At 37.1% G+C, this 14,740-nt stretch overlaps 1 protein-coding gene across 1 annotated transcript in view; it reads right to left on the reverse strand.

Annotated features, from left to right (window-relative positions):
* Positions 1-14,740, reverse strand: part of LOC131436043 (tetraspanin-2A) — a 165,802-nt gene that overhangs the window by 535 nt on the left and 150,527 nt on the right. The window contains exon 4 of the mRNA XM_058604475.1: positions 6,444-6,629. Coding sequence (XP_058460458.1) covers positions 6,444-6,629 — 186 coding nt within the window. The remainder of the gene's footprint in view (positions 1-6,443; positions 6,630-14,740) is intronic.

Raw genomic sequence — 14,740 nt, forward strand, 5'->3', positions numbered from 1 at the left:
GAGTAAAGTCTAACATCAAAATGAGAACAAATTGAAATCTGATTATGATAGCAACATCAGATTAAAATCCTAATATGATATCGACTCATCAAATTTTCAATTTGCTGTTTAAATGCAAAAGTGAAACTCAAAAAATGAAAATATTAAAATCGACAACTTAGGCAATCCATTGAAATTGAGCAAATTTCGAATGGCAACAAAAAAAAATCAAAGTTAAGTTTCAATGGAAGAATTATTTCTTCAATCCTATGCTGCCTTTTACAAAAATGCTTTGACATCCTGCCGAGATCCTGCAGTTGACCGCAACCATAACCGCGAAGAAACGATTTTTCCGACATTTTTTCAACTTTTACGCAAATAATGCTCCATCTCTTTAACCACGAGAATATTGGTGTCAAACCACACGTCTGGGAGGCATTAGACAAATTGGCGATCATCGGTACCACGTCCTAAGTAGTCCACAAACTGTGTCGAAGACACTCTTCAAAACAATTCTCATTCCTAGTTATAAATGCTTAGAACTTCATATACTCACTAACGCTAGATACTATGAGAAGTATTTTATCAATCATCTAATAGATCTTGGAACTTTAATACACTTCTCCAAAGAAATCGTCTAACTAAATCTTCATAATTTTGAGTCACAGGACTAATTCTGCATCAAATGATCGTAAATTATAAGTCTACACAAGAACTAAAAATTTACTGAAGAGATTCTGGTTCTATCTGTGGTCAGAAGAGAGATAATCGTCCATTGTCCCAATTAGTCGAAAAAGTAAATGATCTGGGATACCTTAAGGTCTGAGGACAGAGGGTCGCGTGTTGAGTTTTAAATCGACCACTTGGCTCGCTCAATTCCCTTTGCGCATCGTATTTCTCTTGTACTCTCTCGTATATGAGCAAACTGAACCGGGTTACCAGCATACATTTTATTATTTTGATGAGAAGTTTTATCACATAAATCTATCGTTTGGGTTGGACATTACATGGATTCCAATGTACAATGAAAAAATATTCCACTTATACAAATATTGAATGCGAAACAAAAAATGTGTTTATATACAATGAAACGTCTGTGTGTTTGGCAGCCTTGTCGAGCCAGTCTTATTTCTCTCTCCTTTTTCAGAATGCTATCAGGAAACCAAAGCGAAAAAAAATGGCGGATGCATTGAAACTAACTTTGTTTCACAGAAAAATGCAAGACTTTATTTTTATCGCGATAACATATATGTTTTTATGTACTAATCGCATCTAAACTAAATAATCTAGACTTTGTCACGGTAGATTTATGATACAAGCCTTCAAAGCCGAGATATTCGATGAACAAGTAGAGGTATGCATTTCCGAGCGTTCCAATTTCAGCAGTTCTTCAATCAGAAAAAAATACAACACGACCGCTAAACTCAATGAATCATTCTGAAAATTTCGCAGAATATTCTTAACTAAATTTCGAAGACATTATCAGGTGGGTTTTTCTATACTCTGCATCGTTTCCCAGAAAATTTAATTTGAAACGGGAAAATAGCAAAAAACCTACCACTTTCCTGTCCTCAGCCCCTGATTCATTGAGTTTAGCGGTCGCGTTGTGTTTTTTTCTGATTGAAGAACTGCTGAAATTGGAACGCTCGGAAATGCATACCTCTACTTGTTCATCGAATATCTCGGCTTTGAAGGCTTGTATCATAAATCTACCGTGACAAAGTCTAGATAATTTAGTTTAAATGCGATTAGTACATAAAAACATATATGTTATCGCGATAAAAATAAAGTCTTGCATTTTTCTGTGAAACAAAGTCAGTTTCAATGCATCCGCCATTTTTTTTCGCTTTGGTTTCCTGATAGCATTCTGAAAAAGGAGAGAGAAATAAGACTGGCTCGACAAGGCTGCCAAACACACAGACATTCAATCTTTGTGAAAGTTGAATATTTTTTCATTGTTCATTGGAATCCATGTAATGTCCAACCCATACGATAGATTAATGTGATAAAACTTCTCATCAAAATAATAAAATGTATGCTGGCAACCCGGTACAGTTTGCTCATATACGAGAGAGTACAAGAGAAATACGATGCGCAAAGGGAATTGAGCGAGCCACGTAGTCGATTTAAAACTCAACACATGACCCTCTGTCCTCAGACCTTAATGTCGGATTCCTAATTTACGTTCCCTGGGTTGTAGGAGACTTCACTTTAAAACGTTCGGTCTTCAGAGCCTCGAAATTCGTATTTCAAAGTGATTACATGTGCGAGTTGTGTGAGATCAAGTAGATAACTCAATCTGATGTTATAATGCTCAAATGCTACAGCTTTGGATATGAGAAGGACAAAAATAACATTTTTGTACTGTGCTCAAATAGCCACACTGCTATTCACGGTGGATGCGGGACAGAAACTACCTGCATACAACACTGCTTGTCATTTAACCGATCATTTTCCGTCCCTTTATAGCTAGCACTTACAGTTCATAGCCATCGCAAAAAGTTCGCATTCCAAATCACCTAAGTTCGAAACCGGATTCTCTCCGTGGGTAATGTGGAGAAGATGGATGAGATTGCATAAAATGTTTTTTCTTGCTTGCGACTGATATGAAGATCGCATACAATTTTTTTTCTTGGTTTGCGAGTAATATCGCCTAAATGTATACTATCCCAGACCTGTTTTGGGTGTTCTATTTTTAGCTTATGCTCGTGACCTGTCATTTCGAGAAAATTTACATCATATTTGGTTTTCAATGTGCTTTCACTGAGAGCAAAACTAGTTTTCAGTTTGATGTCTCACAGCATTTTCTTTTGCTTTCGATTTTGATCTTTTGACCGTGAAAACGATCAATACGATAGCAAATTAAGTAATCTTAAAATAAAATTAAGTAAAATTAAGTAAATTGCGGTAAACAGAAGATTTCAAATATATTTAATGGCCGCATGAATCATGTTACACCATTTTACCCCAATATTGATAGGATAAATTGTAATAAAAAGGGGTTTGATAGTGAATTTTGCGGCTATACCAAATGAAATATGTGGGGGGGGGGGGGGGGGGGTATATTTCTTTTGGTATATCCAAAAGGTATAGGTTCCATATTGTTTACCAAAACATATCCGGATCTCTTTCCTCCCTACTAACAAATCTCCTATCCCGTGATGCTCGTGGAGATACAGTGGTACCCGCGGTCTCTAGAAACAACGAGTATCGGACTAATATTCCTTCCTTTCCCTCAGTAGCACAGTCTTTGGTCGTAGCCAGCGTCGTTATTGATCATTTAATAAAAAGTTAGGAGTGAGTGGGTATGTATAGTAAAAATGATTTGCTTCTCCCAAGCTTCATTTTCTTGGTTCATTGTACATTTCCACTCATTCGGTCAATCACGAAGTGCAACTACGGGCGATCTACTTCAGCTCAGCTCAGCTCAGCTCATATTATGATAGTTTTTTACACCTAGTCACCTCAAACCTTCACGGAAAATTAGACGTAAGATTGCTTAAATATGCCACAAGCTGTTAAAAAGTCAAAATAATAACTTGAGAACGACGGAGGGGGGAGAAATAACTCGTACTTTAAGTAAATTTAAGAACATTTTTGGTTTCAGATAATTCTACGCCGAGTTATCGTGTTCACCGCGCAACGTGATTCTCAAAAGAGGTTTTGGGGAATGCTCTGTTACCACCTTATTTTTTCAATATTATTAAAAGTAAATTTTACTTGAAATTCTTTAAATGATGTTTTATAATATAAAAAATGTTTGAATAAACTCGCTTAAGCTGTTTCTCCGTAAAAAAATTACAGAAAAAAGTGTTTTTTGATTCAAATGATCCCTTACTCCCCCCTTGAAAGTCTTGAGGTTCCGTTATTTTCCGTTGACATTCATTCAGATACGAGTTCCGGTTCCGAAGTTACAAGGCAATGAGCGTTTGGAATTTTCAAAATGTCATTTAGAACGACGATGGTTTTTTTTCCACAATAAGCTCAAGTCATTTTAATTCGTAGGTTATATCAGCTGATAGCCAAACGAAGAGACTTCGGCTATACCAATTCCCAGTTTCAATGTCCAGAAATACAGGAAATAGTGGTCGAAAATTTAGAAAAGAATCTCGCATCGATTCCCCATATAAAAGATAATGAGACAGACAACAATGCACTTCAAGGTGGCCTTAAACAAGTTTTTAGGCTTTGAATATTATTGAATATTGTTATTTAATCGGTTTCCAGTTTTGTTGTTTTGTTGTTTTGTTGTTTTGTTGTTTTGTTGTTTTGTTGTGTTGTTGTGTTGTTTTGTTGTTTACCAGTTTATTAGTTGTATGCTGATTATGATAAAAACATTCTAATTTTTTCAATGTGTATTTTATAGAATGTTCAATTAATTTTTTAATTTGATTTCCTGTTAGGCACTACACCCAAACCTCCGTTTACGAACACTTTTTATACGTTACCTCTTTTTACGTACCTCTTTTTAAGAACCAAATCCCAAATAACGTAATCTTTTTTTACGAACCAAATTCGAAATAACGTAAACTTTTTTCACGAACCTACTTCGTAAAAAGAGGTTTTGTCATTCGTCGAAAGCGATATCCGACTCCATGGAAACTACGACAATATGGGTATTTTTGGAACGGGTTTAAAGAGTAGATTCCGGAAAATGATGTTAGAGGTATTTTGCAAATCCAAGATGGCGACTTCCGGTTTGTTAATATTCCTCGAAAACCCTTACAATATGGGTATTTTCGGAACGTGGTTAATGAGTAGATGTCAGAAAACGATGTTTGAAGTGGTTCTTAAATCCAAGATGGCGACTTCCGGTTTGTTGATATTCCTTGAAAACCCTTACAATATGGGTATTTTCGGAACGGAATTGATGAGTAGATGTCGGAAAACGAAGTTTGAGGTAGTTTTGAAATTCAAGATGGCGACTTCCGGTTTGTTGATATCAGAATCACTTCAAACATCGTTTTCCGACATCTACTCATCAATTCCGTTCCGAAGATACCCATATTGTTAGGGGTTTTAGGCAATCTCAATAAACCGGAAGCCGCCATCATGGATTTTGAAACGAGCCAAACATCATTTTCTTGCACTTACTCTCCACATCCGTTCCGAAAATAAACATATGATGCGCGGTTTCCACAATAATCACACAAAACTTTTTTTACGAAGTAAATTCCAAATAACGTAAACTTTTTTTACGAACCAAATCCCAAATAACGTAAACTTTTTTTACGAACTACCTCTTTTTACTAACCCCCGTTTAGTTCGTAAATGGAGGTTTCGGTGTATTTTCGTACAATTAAGAGTTTTTTAGTTACAATGATTCGAAAAAAGTGCATTTGAATTGTGCGTTTACTCTTTGTGAAACTCATTCTTGAGTCAAATCGGTCTTGCTATCCGTGCAAAGTTAATGGGTTGCCTTACTGAAGATATGTACAAAGTTTTATCCAAATCAATACTAGTTTTAGAATTGCTTAGTTCACTAGTTGTCTTATGTTCGATCCCCGACCTGGAAGGATTCTTTAGTGTCAGTAGGATCCATAGTACTAGCCATGCAATGATTCTGTACACTAAGAATCGGCTGCGAAGTATGTTGAAACAGAAAGGCCAAATTCCACAAATGTAACGCCAGGACTTTGCTTTGCTTTTTTGACTTTGCTTAGTTCACTAGTTAGTTCGAGTTAGTTTATCCGGTTGTCTGTTTCATCAACCATATTCGATTGCGTTGTTTTTCTCAATTTGACTTTCGGGATGTTGAGTTTTCTGAAAACTCAAAGCTTTGCAAATGAAAAGTGGCAAGAGCGAAACGTTTGTCAATGCGCTTATGGCAGTAATCCGATTTTGCTTCATACAATTTACACAATGAAAGTACTAAAAAGCTCTACAATTTACACAATGAAAGTACTAAGTAGATATTCAATACACCTTCCGACGCTCGCAGAGTGTCATTCTGCGCTTCGAAGTTCAAAGATATCGGAAGTTTTCGTCTAGACCACAAAATAAATTCTCGTTTCCCACTGAGTGTGAAGTTGGCCCTGGAGGAAATGGTGCGTGTGTGTCGGCGAATGTCGAATTAACAATTCAAATTACCTCGGCAGAAAGCTGTTATTCGCATGTTTCATTTCAGGAAAATGGTTGATGTTTGCGCCTTGAAGCAGCTCTGATGCGTGCCACAAAAAGCAGCTTAGATTAATACTACCAACATGCTCGATAGCGTGGTGATGAAAGCTGTCGACACGCGTTTGAAAATTTCACGTGTATACTTTACTCAGTAGAGCAATAGAATTCTTGTTTTACGAAAGCAAACAAAAAAAATATGATGAAGAAATAGAATAGTCGCTATTTCTTGTTATGACTTTCATATACTTCTTTGTTTGTATGAGTTCAGTTTTACGATAGTTTTTTAAATGTCTTAATTTAGGGGTAACCGAAGAAATTTTTAAAAATTATGCTCTAGAACTTACATGAATCGCTGATAAAATCATGGCCATGATGGCAGCCCAGATGGATTTGTCCTCCAGGAACCAGGTCAGTTCGTCGACGCATCCGTGGAAGAAAGCGTTTCCGGTCACGGTGTCACGGCACTCGAGCGGAAGCGGCTGACGCAGCACCATGTAGTCGTTGGGTCCGTCGGCACCGCAGCAGCCGATCTGTGAATTAGCAGATGGAAAAGAGTTTAGAAGCTGACTTACTGACGAAACAGTTGCTGTGAAAAAAGTCACTTGATCTGTGAGCTAATTCCAGGTGTATTGTTGGGAATGGCCCTCTGGGAGGAAGGAGTTCGTGAAAAACCCTTGTTGTGACGTTGTGTTTGTGCAATTCAACCGTATCAGGGCATGGCGGAAAATTCGCATTCAACCTTTTCGGGGAGCAAATCAAGAGGCGAAACAACTTCATTCTGTATTTATTGAATCAACAAGCTTTGGGCAGCGATGCCGGATTTCAATTTCATGTTTAGATTGTCGTTCGTTTGCTCTTCAAATAAACAGAATGTTTCATTTTAATTAGGTTTTAGCAAGTTCTGAGAGGGAATAGACGAATATTAATTAAACTAAAAGCCGTTCGGATCCGGAGCTGGGTTGTTGTGTGAAGGAAAAGTTTCACGAACAATATCACGACAACACTTCTCAAACGAATGACTGGAAATTGATAGCTCTATTGATATTATCGATTTGCTCTGTTTGCTAATGAAAATGAACAACAAGTGAACCTTGTCCATCGGCACCAGTTGCTTTCGGTTGTTCTTAGATTCGAAATTCTACACCCGGCATCCCCGGTCTTGTGTAAATATTTACACTATCAATCGATTGCTTTCAAGAAATCGAATTCGGTACCGTGTCAGAACTCCTGTGTCAACATTCGATGGGTAGTCGTTTATTCCCGTTTAAAAAAAATAAACGAACATCCGAAATCAAATAGCAGGCAATTTGAACTCAAACAGTTGACCGGGCGAGGTTGGTCTGACTAGGATTCGGGGATTCGCCTTTTACAAGTGATCCCACCCCGTCCGGGAATTTCATTGCGATCTGGCCGAAATTCCGACCGAGTAGGAATGCTTTTCATTCTTCTGGAATGATGACTATCGAAGAGAAAACTTTATTTAAATTATATGATTCTTTAATTTGAATACTAATAGATTCGAGCTTAGAACAGCATGTGTATTGGGTAAATTTAATTCAGAAAATCTTCATTCCAAGTGACCCCGACATGTAACATGTTTTATGTTTCCGTTACCCCACTGATGAATAATTCAGTTGCAATAGAAAATCAATCAAGCTGAGTCTCATTCATTTCAGCGTTTATTTTTGCAGCCCTTAGGTTTGTTTTCGCTTTGCCAATATATCTTGTTCCGAACGGAGTAATCCTTTCGAGACAACATCCGATACCGTTCCGTCAACAGACCAGGCATCCATTAAAAGCTCGAATTTCAACGCAATAAAAATAATATATCGCATATCAGTCTGCTATCGATGAGCAGAAAATGGAGGGGGAAAAATAATGCCGCCATGTTTTTCTTTCTACTGTTTTCGAACCGAAACTTTGCCTCCTTTTCACAATTATCTTTATAGAATGTTTGGTGGTATACGCTTTGGACGTTAAGTGAGTTGAACACTACTCAAAAAACCTGTTTTAATCCACCTAGTGGTGTAATGATGCCTTTCTCATGTATAATATTGTGGTATTCCATTCAAAAAAAATTTTCTTCGATTTTTGAAAGAAACCAAGAGATTGTTTGGGCATTAACTAGTATAACATACAGAATAAAACAGTACTTTGATTGCGTAGGTCATCCTTAAGAAAACGAAGTGGGTTCACTATTATATGCACTTCCGGCACCGGAACCCGAGATCCGGTATAATCGAAGTCGGTTTGTACGGCCACCAACTAACATGACATACAAACTCTACGAGTACGCACTCTAAATTACGATTTAAATGTTTGTTGCATCCGAAAATATGCTGTAATTTTTGGGCGGACCATAAGATCTTTCAATTGACCCTAAGATTGGGAATAACGATTTATAACATTTTACAGTGACGGTGTATAATATTGAACACAATTTACACTATAACTCCGGAACCGGAAGTCGGATCCGGATGAAATTCAGGAATTCCGCATGGGACCGGAAGACCTCTCATTTGAATCTAAGTTTGTGGAAATCGGTCAAACCATCGCTGAGAAAAGTGAGTGAGATCCATTTTGGTATATATGACCACTATTTCCGATACTTCTGGAACCGGATACCGGGAACCAGGATAGCCGGAATCGATTTGTGTAGTTTTGAGACCAGTTTAGAAATTTTTTTACGTGTTTTGTTCCGCCGGTTTAAGTGATGGTATACAATATTGAACACACTTTACCCAATAACTCCGGAACCGGAAGTCGGATCCGGATGAAATTCAGGAATTCAATATGGGACCACGAGACCTTTCATTGGAATCTAAATTTGCCAAAATCGGTCAGCCTTCTCCGAGAAATCCTAGTGAGATAATTTGACACATACTCACACATACATACACACACACCCAGACATTGCTCAGCTCGATGAACTGAGTCGAATGGTATATGGTATATGACAATTTTCACTAGTCGGTTTTTCAAAAAATTGCATAACCTTTCTATATGAGAAAGGCAAAAAGCATGCACCTTTCTCTTTTATATATAACTTTATATTACCTGGGTGAAAATTAATGACATTCACATGGCGCAACTTGATTCTTATTCAATCACATACCTTAGAATGTATGCGTTGGGAAAACCTAATGGAATACAGTTTCAAAATCAGTATATGTCATTTAGCTGAAGCGTAAACAACAATACTTTTTTTACACAGAAAAATGTCGAATTTTGTGGCGAATAAAGTGTTTTTGCGGGGAGTAGAGCTTCATTAATCCAATACTATGTCATCGTATTTTGGTGGAAGTGTATGATGAGCGTGGTGTAGCTGAACGTACACGTCGGAAGTGGTTTGTACGATTAAAAAGTGGTAATTTTGATTCGGAGCGCCTCCAAAGTTTGAAAATGTCGATGAAGACTTATCGCAAACGCAGAAGAACTTGCAAAATTACACGCAGTTACTCAGTCAGCCATTTGTCAACGTTCAAAAGCAATGGGAATGATCTAAATGGTAGGCAATTGGGTGTCGTATGAATTGAAGCCAAGGGATGTAAAACGCCAAAACGTGCTCTGATAGAAACTAAAATTGAAAATAGTCCTCATATTTTTTCACGTAGTTTTATTTTGAACCTCAACCTAAAGTCTACATTCGATGCAAATTTGACTAGTGTGAATAGAAAAATCAAGAAGTTTCAGCTAAAATAATTCATCAATATTTGCAAAATAAAAATTAAACGAAATAAACTTGCTCGTGACAACCTTTCCCTTGGAAGTAGCCGTTCGCGATATACCTAGACATAAAAATCAAAGAACTCAAAATTTTGTTGATTTTCGCAGCCTAAACAAGTGAGGCGTGATTCTAAACATCCGAGGAAAGTTAATGTTAATGCAACAATTAGCTCGATTCTTCAATAATAAAAAATCTAATTGGAATGAAAGTAAAACTGAAATAATTTGTTATTATTTTTACAAATTTTTTCGCTTCTATTTCAGGATGCTATTTGAAGCCACTGTTGGAGCCAGAGTTTAAAATTGTCACGCATTCTCAATGAAAGAAACCATTCCAACAGTATCATTTTCAATGTGTCACTGTCTCATTCGTAAATGACCGACACCAGAACAAACGAAGAGAGACGAAGCATTTTCGTTTCTCATCGAAAAAATGAGAGAGAATAATTGCTAACGTCACTCTTTCATCTATAACAAGACGAAACCAAACTAACGTTTTCAGGGAGCAGTGCCGTAGTGAGGGTGAGGTGAGTGAGCCGACCGCCTCGGGCATCAACATCCATGGGGCGCCAGAACATGATGGAATTGGTAAAAATTAATTCTTTACGATTTTTTCCAGGAAACCTATTTAAATTGTATTAAGTTTCAGATAATTCAGATAGTATTACCACTGTTACCAGCAGCCATTAATATTACAGAACTGCCATTCAGTGACCACCGTAACAATTATTTTTTTTAACAAGAGACGCCCTTTGCTCGATTGTTATTGTACACTTGGACCTTCCCAAAGAGAAAACCTGCAAACCTATTGAAGGGCTTCAATTTTTTGAATGCAAAGCAGATAGGTGGGTAATGTCGTGAGACATAACCGGATGACGTGAATACGAATAAAATTGATGGTTCAGTTTCTTTGATATTGCAAAATGTGAATTCTAGAACTCGTCCACATTTCGAATCAATATGCTAGAGCTGAATTCTAAATCTGAGCTCTGAAACTCACTTTTGTTGCTAGATTCTGGAACTGGACTCAGGTAACGAATTCTCAAACTGAATCCTAGAACTGAGCTTTGAACATGTGTTTTGGAACTGGAACTGAACTGAACTGAACAGGATTCCGCTTAGACACTGAATCCTAAACCTAAATCCTAGCACTGAACTATGGATCCAGATTTTTATTTTGCTTCTGATTTTTAATTACAGAGTTCCGGTCTAGTATTCAGTTTTAAAATTAGGATCCAGAATTCAACTCCGAGACTTAGTTCCAGAACTCAGATCCGGATTTTAGTTCAAAAATTTGCAGAATCTAGTTCCTCAATTCAGCTACACTTCTAGAGTTGTGGAACTGATATTTGAACCCAAATTAGAGTTGCATTCCTAAATTGAATTCTGAACGTGGATTTTTGAATGCATTGTAGAACTGATTTGCATCTAAGTTCTGGTCCTGGATTTCGGCCTGAAGTTCCAGAACTTCAGGTTCAGAATTCAGTTTCAATTTTATAACTGAATTCTGGTTTCAGTTTCAGAATTCAGTTTCAAAGATCATTTCCAAAATTTAGTTCCAAAGTCCAAGTCCAGAAACAAGATCCTGATCTCAATTTCAGATTTCGTTTTCAAAATCCAGGTTTAGAGTGGAGTGCTGAAATTCAGTTTCAGTTTCAGAATTCGGGGACTAGATTCTGGCCTTGGATTAAGGACGAGGAACTAAATTTGAAGTCAGGATTTTAAAAATGGAAAAAAATCTGATCTTGGATTCTGAAACCGAATTTCAGAACAGTACTCTAGCATGGGATTCTGGTCTGAACTAGAAACTAGGGTAGAAAAAATACAAATCATAAAATTTTGACTTTCCATACATACTTTTTATGCGCCGTTCGCCTTACACACCTCTCAAAATCAACATAAACAAACTAACGGCACGTTATAGGAAATCTGAAAGAGTATAATTAACCGTGGTACAAATAAGGATATGAGGAACACAAAAGATAACTGCTTCCTGAATGTTCAAAACAGACATTAATAGCGACTACACAATAATTGTGTAGTCCTACGTCAACAGTTCGAACAAATCTTAAGGACTATCACTTGTAGTGATTCATGCTATGCACATATAACATATACCCAAGTATCAATTCGAATATCTTTAAGTTTTAATTGTAATGTTTAAGGGTTATGTAATTAATTCAAAAACGATTATCGGTTTCATGAAAGCTATAATCAATTCGTCGTTTGACAAGAAATATAAAAGTTTTTAGGTAGTTTTTAAAGCTTTTATAAAACCTTTTGCGTGGACTAATAAATTAGCAAGATTTTGGCCTTACCATTGGTATTTGATTGCATTGCAACTTACCAAAAATAGAATAACTAGAATCAGGGGATGGGCATGGCGTGATGGATTAGTCGATGCCTTTCATACAGTCCAAAATTTCATGTCCGCCATTTTGATGTTCTACTCTAGGAGGAATTATTAACGACTTTCATGTTTCATTTCCAGAACACACAAGTTTTGACGACCAAAATGACGATGAATCACAAAAAATATATATTTGTAAATTTGTTGTGTAAAAGCGCATATATTTTAAGGCAAATTGTTATAAATTTTTGTCGTGAATACGACTTACTTTACTATGGGGTGCCTTTTCAAAATTAGCCATATGGAAGAATGGGTAGAACTTAATCGTGAATATCTCGACTTGTATTAATGGTAGCAACATAATTCTTTCACCATTTCATCAAAAATATGATCAGGAATTTCGGATAATATTTTGAACAGTGTGAGATAACCACAAACAACTCAAAAATTAAGTTTTCTCAAAACTTCAAAATAATGCGGAAAACTCTTTACTTTCGCTTGGGTTTTTCGCGCAAGGACGACGATTTTGAGGTAGTCAGGCACATATCTTCAACTGAATGCGTATAAAAGGGGAACCGTGGTGAAAATCGATCATTTCTTTTCGTGCGTTCGATGGGAGCAGACGTCGTGGGAGTTAAACTGTGTTGCCCGAGCGGCGAGAGGGGTATTTCTTTTCGAAGCACTTATAGAACGCACAAATTACTTTTTTTTTCTTTTTTTTCTTCTAATAATTTTTTGCACTTTACTGCCCTATCTTCCCTACAGCACATAACTTTGTGCCTGACCTAACTTCTGCCCTAACTTCTACGGTAATCACTTCTACCGGTTAACCGACGGTCGAACAAGGTTCTAGTTAGAGATGTCCTGCGGCACAAGCCACCTCTAAGTCTAGATGGAATCTATAGTTTGCAGCACCTGCGTAACAAATGCTACACGCTTATAGTCTTTGGGGTGGAGTCCTTCGTCCAGTTAGTACCGTCCTGCGTTACAAGCCGATACTAATTCCGGTCGTCTGGTTAATCTGATTCCCCGCCTGCGGTACAAACAAGGAAGTAGATCGACCAACGGATGCAAAGTGGAAAAAACCAACGACGAGATCCGATGTTCTGGGTCCAACAGTTGAACCAAGAAGCCCCGATAAAATCAAAAACCGACCCTTTTATACTCAAATATATGTACCTAACAAAAACCTATATTTATATATATATATGTCTGGTAGACTAACTACCACCTACGTGAATTCACTGCGATCGCGTCGCTTATGTACATAATTAATTAATTCGATCGGTGATACAGTTTTTTCTGGCTGATGCAATATGTTGAAATAGCCAGCCGTGGGCATTACAATGACTCAACTGTTCTACTGCCTGTACTAGCTAAGATAAAGATTTTTATGGAAAAATTAGGGCTGCTGCAGTTACAATGTAAGTAAATGTAAGAATTACTTCTGTATGATTGATGAATATCGATACACTGTCATCATCGTTATCAGTTATTACTCTACTGGTCTACTGTCTGTACTAGATAAAGATTTCTTTGGAAAAATTAGGGCTGCTGCAAAACCTTCAACCAGCAGCGACGGAGAGAGCGCCTTCTGCGTGGTTAAAACCTCAAACGCTCAGGTAGCATTTTTCATTCGCTTGCTGGCCTTCAAGGCGAGCAGACTGCCATCGCGAGAGTTAAACCATCAACCAGCAGCGACGGAGAGAGCGGCTTTTGCGTGGTTAAAACCTGGAACTGTATTCCGGAACTAATTTGAGTTTCGAAATTGCAATTCTAGAATTAAAACTGGATTCTGAGTCTGTTATTGGTTCTAAATTTAGTTCTTGAACTCAGGATCCAGTTCTTTATTCCAGACTTCTTCTATTCGGTTCTTTTTAGAACCATAATAATACTCCTAAAGAATTATGCGGAAATTTACTTTACTGTACTCTATAAAACCCATTCTGGTAGTCATGGCGAAAAATCGTCTTCATGTTTTAGAGCTTAGTTCTGGAATATGGGATTAGAATTCAGAGTCTGCGTGCTGAACTAACTCAAATCGTCACCATTTTTTTATTATAAAGAACTATACTGCTTATTTCATAGTATTTAAGTGCGTTTCAGAATTTTTAATGTAACTAATCTGTAATTTAGTCTAGGCGCATCGTTTAAATTTCTAGTAATGAAAGAGGGGAAAGTTGCACAATTCAAACAATCGATGAACTACCAATTCGAATTCGGAAGCATAAATAAAGTGTGTCATATTCGTATTCACGACATCCAGTTATGTCTCTGACATTACACACCCGTACTTTTTATCCATATATTCACGATAAAAATGAATGCGCATTCATCAGAGAAAGCCTCAAAGTCGTAAATAGATTCTACCACGGAATTCCTCCGAATAAATTAAATGTGGATCATAAAACAGGTTTTAAAACTTTCTTGAATTTGGAATCATTTCGGAATAGATTTAACGCAGGCTCATGCAGATTCCTGCTTTTTAAACGAAACAAAAAATTATTCACTGGCGGAGTTTGTAGTTTTAATACAAGATTTAAGATGTAACACTCAAGATTTCTA

This window comes from Malaya genurostris, chromosome 3 (genome assembly GCF_030247185.1).
Source record: "Malaya genurostris strain Urasoe2022 chromosome 3, Malgen_1.1, whole genome shotgun sequence".
Taxonomy (NCBI): Eukaryota; Metazoa; Arthropoda; class Insecta; order Diptera; family Culicidae; genus Malaya; species Malaya genurostris.